The sequence below is a fragment of the Morone saxatilis genome, unplaced genomic scaffold, assembly GCF_004916995.1.
Source record: "Morone saxatilis isolate NCDOM2014 unplaced genomic scaffold, NCSU_SB_2.0 Contig14, whole genome shotgun sequence".
NCBI lineage: Eukaryota > Metazoa > Chordata > Actinopteri > Moronidae > Morone > Morone saxatilis.
In genome coordinates this window covers 5529466-5542053 of record NW_023339696.1, presented here as the reverse complement: position 1 = coordinate 5542053, position 12588 = coordinate 5529466, and the positions used below count along the sequence as shown (strand labels likewise).

General features: G+C 40.2%; 2 protein-coding genes across 2 annotated transcripts in view; one reads left to right on the top strand and one right to left on the bottom strand.

The window, feature by feature from the left end:
* Window positions 1-2550: 2550 nt before the first annotated feature.
* si:ch73-364h19.1 lies at window positions 2551-10397 on the bottom strand. Its single transcript, XM_035655286.1, has 5 exons — window positions 9919-10397; window positions 9235-9344; window positions 6902-6988; window positions 6506-6676; window positions 2551-3593 (listed from the first exon to the last, which is right to left on the bottom strand). The coding sequence occupies exons 1-5, from the start codon at window positions 10067-10069 to the stop codon at window positions 3426-3428; spliced, it is 687 nt and encodes a 228-aa protein (XP_035511179.1). The 5' UTR covers window positions 10070-10397; the 3' UTR covers window positions 2551-3425.
* A 1383-nt stretch (window positions 10398-11780) lies between these two features.
* xylt2 (xylosyltransferase II) overlaps window positions 11781-12588 on the top strand; it is a 13272-nt gene continuing 12464 nt past the window's right edge. Inside the window, exon 1 of the mRNA XM_035654777.1 lies at window positions 11781-11935. Coding sequence (XP_035510670.1) covers window positions 11804-11935 — 132 coding nt within the window. The 5' untranslated portion in view covers window positions 11781-11803. The remainder of the gene's footprint in view (window positions 11936-12588) is intronic.

Here is a 12588-nt window from a genome sequence, read left to right as displayed (position 1 = left end):
GTCTAAACTGGAAGTCACACAATAACACAAAGAAATAGATTTGTGAAGGAGTCTAATCATTATATTTAATGTTAAAGTGTAGTGTTAAAGAGTGGGGACGGGCTAAAATCATATTTTTTAGGTTTTCTAGACAGTTTTCATTCAATTTTTACATGATGTGTCTTCAAATTGCAATTAGAGCAACGTGAAGGACATTTTGTTTGATAATATGATGCATTATAAAGAGATCTGAACTTCTTCTGTGTGTGCTCTTTAACTTCAGTCTGATGATGGTATTTTAATTTCAATCCTGATATAAATACAGTGATAGTGACTTAGATTGCTGCCTTCCTGCTTAATGACCATGGACTTGATATGTGGAATATCAACAACACAGGAAATTTCATATGTCTGCTGCTCATTTCTATTCACTGAAGTCCTGAAACAGAAAACAAAAAAGTATTTCAGCATAAGTTAAAAACTTTTGACCTCTTCCGATATGTAATAAGATGATGAAGACAGATATAAAAACAACACAGTTTGTGGGCTAATATGCAACTCGTGTTTTAGGGCACTGTAGAGGTTCACAAACAGTCATATCTTTGTCTCTTTCAATCTAAGGGGACGGCTCAGACACTAGACACTATTCTGCCTGCAGGCTCCACGGTCTGTGGACCTCAACTGGGCTATCCAGGGAAATTACCCCTTTTTACATTAAACATGGTCATATGATCACCAAAAAAAAGTGCTGCTCACAAAAGGCTTTTCTTTATCTGCTGAGAACTAAATTAACATTCTTGATTATTCTCATAGGCATTAAGGTGAAATGAGGAGCAAACTACTGTATGTTTCTGTCAAGTCTCTTTTGCAGTTTTTAATCCATTTAACAAGGATATTTTCAGTTCGGTCTTCTTAGTGTTCAGCCAGCTGTGTATTTACACAGAGATTCAGTAACGCATCAGTCCGGTTCAAAAACGGAACTTTCTACTGGGGTTTTGGGGTATCAAAGCATCACAGCAGAGTTATTTTGAGGCAGTTATTTCACGACTTTAACTGTATCAGAAAAAATACCTTGTGACCTCAGTGGTGGGAACAGCTATGCTCAGCAGAGGTGGCGGTACTTAATTAAAAGTAAGGGTACTCAAGTGGACAAAAATCAGAACTGCCAGTACTCGGTACTGCTGAGGCCCATTTCAGGCACTGCTTTTATTAAAGCTAGGGTAGGTAATGTATTTTAAAATTGTTGTATTTGTTGAAATTCTCTTTACATCCTGAAAGAAATCAATAAATCAAATGCACTGAAAAACAAAGAAAAAAAATCTGGTAACTGTAGAAGTAGACCTGCCTGTCTATCTCTGCACACTCTGCCCCTGCACCCACATGACCGGAGTCTGACACAAGCTGGCCAGGCAGATATTGCTAAAGTCACAGAGCTAGTTGCACAAGAATGGCAGAGAAAGAGCAGCCAAAATATACAGTTATATATATATATATATAGCAGTGTACTAGGTTATTTTGGTTTTATACACTTCCAAAATCTAGCCATCTCTTGCTAGTTTATCCCATATAACCTAAATAAAGCAAAGTGTTCACTGGTTATTGAACTCATTTTAAGTTCTGTAGTAGTAAGTAGATACTCAAACATTGTCCTTTAACTGTGACGAAACCGCTAAGTGAATGTGACTGAGGCTCATTAGATATTTGGAACATATCTGAGACAATATATGCCAATAGTCAATAAGAAGTTATGTGTTATGACAAACTTTTTCTGATCATTTTTATTATTGAGAGACATTTCTGATATTCAGTAGTCTCATGGACTTTACTGCAGTTAGTTTTAAATCTCAATAGTAGCTCAAAGAACCAGTGTGTAGGATTTAGTGGCATTTAGTAGTGTAGTTGCAGATTGGAACTCCATCGCTTCACCCTCCCTTTCTAAGCCCAAAGGCGAAACTTCGGTGGCTCTAAAAAAAAAATTGAAATACAAGAACGCCACAATCTAGAGCCACTGTGTAGCATATCCCTCCTGTCGAAACATGGTGGTTCAACATAGTGAACTCCATAGAAGGCGACCCACAGATTCTGTAGATATAAATGGCTCCTTCTAAGGTAACGAAACCAAACAGTAACTATAATTCGGTGATTATAAAACCTACAGAAAACATAAGCTATGAATACTTATGATTCCATTTTCTGCCAATAGATCCTAAACTAAATGTTACACAGTGGACCTTTAAGAGTTGACAGAAAAAGACCACAAGAGCTGGAAAAAACATTCAAGTAGTTTCAATTAGGGTCAAGGAGCAGGTATTTCTCAGCAATCTAATAAGGAAAGTATGAGAGCAAAGAATAGAAGCCTTTGAGAAACTAGCTGGACAGAAGTCTCCTTCAGATTTTTCCTTTCTGTCTTTCACACACCCACACACACATACTGTATAGCCACTGCTGCGCTCCACTATGAGTAGCACTAAAGTTGTTTGTAACTACTGTTCTTTATATTCCTGTTAAATATCCATAATGAGCTACTGCTACATAATTACAATAGTCCATCAACAAGTGTTTATTGTTATTATGTTTTTACATGAGAAATAATGTGGAGTCACTATTTTTTCTTCAATAAATACAGTACATGACAATGTGCAGGACAAACATTTGGCATGTGTGCATGGTAGGTTGTAGGAAGGAACCTAGTGGGATCAAAAAAAAAACAACAGGTTCATTTCATGTTCACTCCACTTCATTCTTAAGTCTTCTGGAGAGCAGAATAACAGACCTAATATCAATATAAAGGATGAAATGTTTCATCAATGAGAAATCAACATCAGTTCCATAATCTGCCTTAACAGAAGCAAAGTGGTTAAAAAAACACACGTCTTATGTTGTGTCTTATTATACTTCATGGAAGGCACTTTCATTAGCACCTTTTTTTAATTCTCACTCCCACAGGCTGAATCACATGCAGCCTCAGCAGGGTACAGAAACATCCTTTACAACAACCCCTAATCAAACAGGTCTCTGATAAACCAGACAACAATGCCTCGTGGCTCAGGAACAGCAGAATAAAAGAGCAAACAATAGAGACCAGTGTTAACCGACAGAATATAATCAACAAAGTAAATAGTGGTTCCCTTTTTTGGTATTTTGTAGTCCTGTAGATGTACCAGCCACCTCAGTCTATCTTAATATCCAGTGATTCTCAGCACGGTAGAGTCAACTGTCACAAAGTGTTTTTAACATTCAGATGTGTACAGCCTCTCCTGAAGGGTGCGCACCACTATCTGCTGTCTCTCGACATAAACTCAGTCTTGAGGTATCTGAATCAGCTCGTGCCAAGCGTGAAGTATCCACTCGTGATCAGTCTGCAACACTCATATTGTTTTGTTAACCATTCATCTGTATAAAACTGTATTTCACATTCATCAGGCAGCTTGGGAGCTTGATCAGCATCACACAGGTGGAACAGGGTTGTCGGGGTCGGAGCTGACTGGATGAGGTGTGTCGGGTCCTGTGTTGGTGTAGATGCTCTGAGGAGATGAGATGTCCAGACTGGAAGAGAGGATGTTGTATGGCAGCTCCAAAGACTGGCGGATGCTCTCTTCATATGTTGGAGGAGGCTGAAGGAAAAACAAGACTTTTAAGAACAGAGTTGAAAATACACTTAGTGGCCACTTCATTAGGTACAGTCGAACAGCCCGTCTTTTTATTACGTCTTATGTAATAACTCAACAAAATGCAATACATTTCCACTACATTATATAATAACATCTGCATTTTGTAACAATCTGCCACATTACATTACAGTACATTTTTGTACTGAACCCAGTATGATAAATTATTACATATTGTGGTGGCTATTATAAAATGTGGGAGCACTTTTGAATAAGCTGAAGCTTTTTGATGGAGTTTTAGGGGAGCACTGTCAAAAGACCATTGCAGTAGTCAGCCCTAAAGCTTGAATGAGTTCTTCCAGGTTGACATTTGTCATAAAGTGCCTGAGTTTGGCTGTATTTGTAAGATGATAACAAGCTGATTGTGTTACTGCTTTTATGTGGTTATTTAGACTAAAAGCAGTGTCAATTATAACACCAGGGGGCACCACAGGGCATAGGAGTCTAATTTAATATTTGGGAAGTTCAATTTAGGTTGACAGTTAAAAATATAACGTGTACAGTTTCAAATTGTTACAAAATATGGATGATTATTACATAAGGAAGTGAAAACTTTTTACATTTAGTTATTTATTACATAATGAGTTACATATAATGTCCACTATCACACATTTGAGCTACCTCTCAATGTAATGCAGTTCAGTACAACAACACCTTTAATAACACCTCAATAATAAACATATAATTCAATTTACACATTTCCAACAATTACCAAAACCTGAACCTTGTTATCTTTGTAACAATAGCATGGTTATTGTATTGTATTGTTAAAGATTAGATTATAATGGCACAGGTACAGTGGCAGGTGCACTAATCAATATTTTTCGTTAACGGTGGATTATATTCCATTTTTTTATGTTTATATGAAAACGGTTGATTACAAAAAAAACGATGTATCACATGACTGTGTGTTTAATGCTGGACCTATAGAGAATCACGAAGTGATTTAGCGTGTTTCCGTTTGTTTTGGTTTTCACACCCTGCAGGGGTTTCCTCTCATTAACCTTGTTTACAGCCATCACAGGTAGCTGTTTTCACTGTACACTCAGCACCAAATGGCACACAGTCAAAGACATCATAGCTGGTGAATATAATGCAGCATTTAGAACCACATATTTCTGTCAGGAGATGGTGGAGACCAAAATCAGAGCTAAAATATGAGTGAATATTGGATTTACTGGTGTGTCTGCTAAATGTGTAAATAGGCAACCTTTTGTACACATGTCCACCATGATAACTTTAGAAGGAAATATTGTGTTTCCAGCTTGTTGCAATGCAGTGGTAAATAAAAACCAGTTAATGCAGGTTCAAGGAAAGAAATTAGAAGTCGAGTTCACATATTGCGATTCTTACAAAGTTTATATGGAGCTTTTCACTCTTGCTACCTGTTTAATAAAGTGTGTGAAGCCGTTTGAGACTATTACTGTACATTTTTGATAATAGAAAAACAATATAAACACTAATTAACACAAAAATTAAAAATAAGAAGCAGACAAGACGGATGTTATTTCCCAGGATGAGTGCGTTGCTTGGAAAACATCCTGAGGTCTGATATCTCTCCCTAAAAGTATGTGAAATATGTTTGTATTTACATTACCAATTAATCTGTCTACACGCCAGACGCTTCTAACATATTTTTCTCTTTCTGATCACATCTGGCAGATTCACACTCCCTGACTCAGTCTTCTTATCTTTTAATTGCTTGGGGACCCTCAGGAGACAAGAACAACCCTAACCCTGCCCCCTGTCTGATACAAACACACCCCACACACACATCAGGCTGCAAAGTTTTACTACTACCCTGCCTCAGGCCACAGGACAGACAGGGGTAAATTAAGGGGACATCATTTGAACTCCTAACACATTCTTAAAGGACCAGTGTGTAGGATGTAGTGGCTTCTAGCAATGTAGCTGCAACTCCGTCACTTCACCATCCACTTCCAAAGTAGCACAAAGGAGAAACTACGGTGGCCGAGCAACGCACGGAAAACTTGAATGCCCCTGTCTAGAGCCACTTGGTTGGTTTGTCCCTTCTGGGCTACTGTAGAAACATGGAAGGTGTAGATATAAACGTCTCATTCTAAAGTAACAAAGATATAACGATTCCTATATTCCGTTGATTATACACTAATGAAAACACAGTTGTATCATATTCCATTCATGCCAATAGATCGTAAATGTTACACACTGGACCTTTAAAGGGGGGAGGGTGACTTTTAAGTGACCAGTGATGGGTTGAATGGGAAGAACTGTGTGTGAATGTGTGTGTGTAAGAGATGGGCAGTCATGCTAGCGACTGTTTAATTAAGAAAAAAATGGGAGGTCAAAGAAGGAAAAAACAGTAGAAGACAGGAGCACAAAGCTGCATTCCCGGGCACTGTTTGCACTCAGGATGCAGGCTTTAATTATGTTTGATCTGCCTTTTTCTCATTACCTTGTTTGCTCAAGCGTTGTGGGAGTCAAAAGCTCAGCGAAAGATCAACACGGTAAAACCTTGAAACGCGGCTGCCAGCGCAATTCAGCAGTGAGCATTAGATGAGCCGATAGCACGTCCTGTTTACTGCACTCTGAATGTAGTCTAATCTTTGAACAAGCTCTTGTTACAATATTGTATGACAGTGTGGTCATAATAGATATAGCCTACCTCATAATATCTCCATTCATTGTGATACTACAGATGAGCAGCCTCCATGATACGATGAGTTTATATGAGCCTTAGCATTCTTTGAAACTGTAACAGGAGTAAAATATCTTCCTTATTCCCAGGCTTAACAAAAGCACCTGAAACACTTCATTGTCAACGCATTTGTGACTGTATCAAATGCTGTGGCACAGTCCTAATCCCTAATTTGGCCTACCTCGGTCACAATGGGCCCATTGAGGCCGAAGCGGTCTGCGATCATCATGTGGATCTGCCTCTGGCGGTCCTTCTTTCGGACACTCTCGTAGGAGGGGAGCCTTGGCAGGGGGGCCTCCAGTGTGGGCAGGCTGTAGCTGGAGGGCAGGCCGACGTAGAAAAGCTGACCTGCCTGCTGAGACACACACAGAGGGACGGTTATATGGGACAGGAAACAGAAGCTCCGAATATACCCCATCACTGAAACCCACTTTGAACCATAACACAGCGAGCTGCAGTCAATGCACACATTCACGTCAGAGCCACTGTACAGTATGTGCCTTTATTAACTGCAATACAGGAAAGGAGGCCGCTGCTTTGTGGGGCTAATAGCTGATGATGCCAGTCACTCTCTCACCTGAGTGTCGTCCATGATCTGAGTCTGCTCGAGACAAGGAGACCCCACCAGTGTCTGCCTGCTGCTGTAGTACTGAGGAGGAGCATCCTGTAAAACAAGCAGTCACAAGTGTGTCTTAGAGAGCAGAGTCTTGGTTACTAATTAAACCGTTACAAGCATTTATCAGTTTATATCTTAACTAGATGTTCTACATAATGGTTCCTTGTTGCCTGTCTGCAATTAGTCAGAAATCCACACATTTCAGCCTAATTTACCAATTTTCATGCCTTGTTTAATCACTGTAGACACTGGCTGGTTTAGCAGTACCATAAATTATCTAATCAATAAGACGAACACCCTCCAATTTACGTGCCTCCTCCCTGTCCCACCCCCTCTAAAACAAGAACTGTCAGAGTCTCACTGTATGAGGTGCAGGAATCCTGAAAAAAAGACTGCCAGGAAAAATAGGTAATTGCCTTGGGTCTAAATGAGTCTCCTTTGTGCGGAGAACAATGTGGTGTCCTACTGTGTCATCAGGGTCCCTAGGCAACAAACCACACCGTGTGGTCTTTTCAGCGTCTCTCTATTCCCCTTGTAACTGCAGCAGGTACCTCTTAACGAGCACACTCCAATACACATTATGGCCTCGTATGTCATTTGGGCCGGCATTACAACAAAGTCAATTTGTTGCCTGACTGAGATTTAAATCCAGTGTGAGGATAAGAGATGTTAAGGACAAGATGATGAAGGTTTCCTCCGACAAAGAGGCAACAAAAGTGGGAGCTCAGCATGCAATAACACGGAGTAGTATAGAAATATCAGATTTTTCATTTTCCCAGGCCAGTTAAACGGTGACATCACTCACACTTAGAGTGACGCACTCTAACGACCTTTGCCATAACCCTCACATCATTTCAGAGAGAGAGAGAGACGACACCAAAAAGGTGATGTCAAAGGTCACTTTCCCTCACTGGTTTGTACTTTTAAGAGACAAAAAAAAAGTCCTCAGGAAAGAGAAAAAAAGGAGACTTGTCTTTTTGTCTCCTGCCATTGATTCAGCCAGTGTGAAAAAGCACAACCGTGTAAAATCAGTGTTGAAGTCGGGGGAGGACCCCAGCGGCAGTGTGCCTTTTTCACCGCCACAAACCTAAAGGAGATCCATTGTCCCCCTTGTGTCCCCAACACCCACAGTGGGGTCTGCCCACCATTCATGGTGCAAACTGAAGCAGGGAAAGGTATGTGACTATGAAGTTGAAGACATGAAATGTCCCACAGGAACACAATAAAAGAGTGTTTGTGTGTGTTTCCCTTAAGGAATGATTTAAATTCTGTCTCCTTATAATAAAAAGAAAAAAAAAGCTTTTTCAATCAAATGTCAGTTATATGTTCAGGAAAAATCTGCCAACTCTTACATATATTAATCATCCTACAACAAATGAAACTAGCAGTATGGGTGCTGGCACTCACTGACCTGACAGTAAGTTAGTGCCGTTGTCTTATCAGGCACAGCGTGTATGGATACAGCTGTAACTAGAGGTCAGCATGGCCAGTTCGTGCAAGTGTAACGCTCTGTTAGTTCCTTAAATGGCACAACAACAGAGCTTCTCCATTAAAAGCGCAGCCGAACAGAGCTTCCTGTCTGTTGAGGGGGAGTTCTGTCTCTGCAATCCGAAGATAACACTGAAACTTCACCCCTGGGACTCACAGAGGTGAGAAACAAGTCAGGAAGAGGAAGCCGAGAGAATGGGGCAACCAATGAAAAGTTACTTCTGTGAAGTGTTTACATTTCCATTTCAGCTCATCCTGCACCATCGCCTGCAGCTTTTTACACACAGTCAATCTTTAGTAGATAGAGAGATATGTGGTGCTGAATTTCAAAATGTGATTAATAATGATACAAAATGCCACATGCTCCCTTAAAAAAAACTAAAAGACTGGGTTGTTCGGCTGTACCTGCTATGCCAGTGAAACAAAATCTGATTTTGTAATGATTTAATTACACTGGTGCTGAACTAGCATCAATATGCGTGTTAAGTGCTAATTCTGTCCAATTCCATTAGAGTTACTGTGGCACTCAGAGATATCTCTGGAGGGCAGCTAATTTAACTGAGGCAAATCTATTGCCTGACAATGATCATATCAAGTTTATTTTGGTCCTTTTTTCCACAGCCATGCAAATTGAATGTGACACTTTTTAATGGCGCTACACTGGGTGCACACAGTGTCTTTGTGCCTGGGTCCTCTTTCTCTCTCAGTGAGATCTCACTCACTGAACATACAGGTCACTTTAAAAAAGGAAAACTCAGCACAAAAGAGACTTTCTTCCTTTTGTTTTTTTCTCTCCAAGAGCTTACCATATCTGCATGTGGCCCCTGATAGGAGCGCAGTTTGCAGCACTGAGGATCCTTGCGGTAAATAATGGACAGCAGCACCACGATAACCACAAAGAACACCAGAGAAGAAACTGCAGGAGAGACGGGAGTGTTTGTCAATCACAGTTCAACAGACGCTGTGTCTTTTCTGGCTTCATCATGTAAAACAACTTGTAAAAGAACAACATCAGAACAGTTTTTTAGCAGTTTAAATCTGTGAATTTGTGAAGTTTAGTAAATGAAATATAAGTTGATACACTTTGAACACTTTTGATTGACAGTCTTTTTCTACCATTTAAACACACACAGGTATAATCTCTCTTCTTTTCCTCTGCTTGTCTATCAAAAACATTGACAGCTTGAAAATAATAGACCTGATAGACTAATTGTCATTAAGTATAATTATGATTTAAAGCTTTGAGTGTAATTTGGGACAATCAAATTAGCTGCTATCTCCTGTCACCACATGTGGAAGATGAAAAAAGAAATGATCTAGTACAACCCTTATCATAATGCTGCAATGTGGCTAGATTAAGTGCAAATACTGCTCAGCAAGCACACAAATAATGCTGGATATCATATGATTAAAATGACACATTCTAAAGGATATCGAGTACAATCTTCTTTATTTTTAATATTTTCTGACAGTTTAAAGGTTTCACTTACAAGACGCAGCGACCACTGTGAGTTGATCCGATGTCAGCTGTGAGGAGGGAATGGTTGGACTTGCAGTTGTGGACATTTCTTCTGTGTAAACTGTTAATGTTCCCTTTAGAAATCCTCCCGAACTCATCAAACTCAACACAAAGGCTCTCATCTTACATCTCAGAGGGGAAGAAACGGAGACCGGCTCTGTTGCTCTTCTTCATGGTCCCGGACACGGTGACAGTCAGTCCACATGCTCCCCCAAGTCGGATCAAACTCTCCTCTCGGTAAACATGCCTCAGAGTGTGAGATGAGCCCGTGAAGGCGCACTGACGCCCTCTCCTAACCGCGTGACGTCGCTCTGGCTCTGCGCTGGACGGTGCTTTGGTTTATGGGTTGGCACCGGCAGGGAGCAGCGGGCCACTAAAGCCAGGGGACTTATTACTTAAGCTAATTGACATGGGTTGTTTAATTCACAAAAAAGAAAACCTTATGTGCATGTCAGGGGGGATTTCTCACATGGAAAAACGCTCCCCTCCCCAAAAAAAATAAAAATACAGCAATATGTGTGATTTAATATCCATGCGTAATGTCAATATATATCCGATATTCCTTATTACAAACGGTCCCAGTGATGTTTGCAAAGTAGACAAGTGCTGCTTCCTCCGCCGTCTATAATTAATCCACCCAGACCAGTAGCACACTGGATGCCTGAGCTGGACTCCCGTTACCCTGGAGACTGTGGGGGTCCCGTCCTGAGATGATTTCTATACAGACAAAGAGCCTAAATGTAGCATTAGAATTCATAGACGGGAACTATGTCAAATATGCCTTCTTATTCAGCTTAAATAGCCTTCAAACCGTTATATTTTACCATGTTTGAATCTTAAGCTTCGCACAGCATGTCTGTTAATTATAGGGCATGATGTGACATGAGAAATGTTCCTGATTTTTTCGTTTTATTTTTATCAGAAGTGGCTATGATCTTAATCTTAACTCAAAGTTGATCAAATCTTAAAGAGCTGCATAAGGCAGCAGTAAAGAACCTGCCAAATTCATGTGAGGAAGCACTGATCCCTTATCATGAAACATATATGTATATAAAGAATTACACGTTTAAAAAACAATAAGTTAACATAATGTGGATGATTAAAACATGCTTCATTTAACTTATGTGTACTGGAGGGACTCAATGAGAATATGTTATCATAAAACGTCTGTAGAAAAAGTTATTCATGTGGAGGCAACATCAAACATGGGCTAAATTATTTTGGTCCTCAGAGAATGAAATAGTTCAGAAACATTACATCACTACTGTTTGATTTACTTAGAAAGAACTTCAAATGTTATTTTCTTTTATATGATTTATTTATGAATCTACAAAACACTCTAAATCAAAGAGATAACATATTAAAGTGAGGATGTTTTCTTTAAAAATGGTCCCAAAATGTTGAACTGTGTTTGTTAGTCTGTCTGTGTATGCCACTTCATACATATAGGCCTACTATATTCTTTAAGATATCAGTGAGGTGCAAATCCAACAAAAACAGTGATGTGTTATTGTTGGATTTGCACCTTACTGATATCTTACATGTACACATGTGTTCTACAACAGTAAATAAAGTTAATACTTTTATTAAAAGTTAAAACTCTTTTATCTTTACTTCTGACCTGGGAGAGGGTCACCCACCCCCATGTGCTCAAACTGAAAAGAAACGACTACAAAGTTAAAACTGAACTAATTTATATCATATATATACTGATTTATATTATATATTTTCTATATATAACTATTATATTTGGAGACAAACTTTCTGCAGCAACTTGAGGATGTAGAGCGACACCGCGTGCGCGCGCAGTTCAGAATGCGCCCTGCACGCGCTCCCCGTCATCTGGAGTCGAAAAAATGGTGGCCAGCGCGCGAGTGCAGAAGCTGCTCCGACGGTATAAACTAGCGATTGCCGCCGCTTTAACTATCCTCCTGGTCCAAGGGCTTGTGGTATGGAGTCTGAGGAGTCTGGAAGAAGGCGAGGCAGAGGTGAGTCCACGGTCCCGGCGGTTATTTCTGTCTCCAGGGTGATTCGGTTTGTGTTTAATTGAAGAGCTAGCCGTTAGCGCTGCGCTTAGCTCGCGGTGTGTTATGATACAGTGACGTTAGCGACGTTAGCCGTTGGAGAACAGCGCTGCTCACTAACGTTTCTAACGGACAAGCCCCGTCTGTCTGTCTGTCTGTCTGTCTGTCTGTCTGTCTGTCACTGACCACAGCAGCAGCAGCAGCAGCAGCAGCAGCTCAGTGTGGTTGTACTACAGTCTCTGGTACTCGCAGTACTCTGATAATATATTAGTAGTGAACTTGTTCGCGGAGCAGCGCTGATCTTATGGCTGCTGGTTGTCGTCACACTGTGTGCTGTTAACACAATGTGACGGAGAGAAGAGAGGAGAAGAGAAGAGAGGAGAAGAGAAGAGAGGAGAGGAGAAGAGAGGATGTCTGCGAGGAGATGCAACTTTTGGTTTTTTGGAAACACGTGAAAGCATTACGTTATTATTTATTGATCGGTAACAGTTGATCAATACGAGCTGCCCATGGTTATTATGTATTCTGTCTATCTGTTCAACTTTATTTTTATATTCTGGCTCATTTATATCCACCAGAGGCCTTTCTCTGTGGGGGCTGCTCTCTCTCTCTCTCTC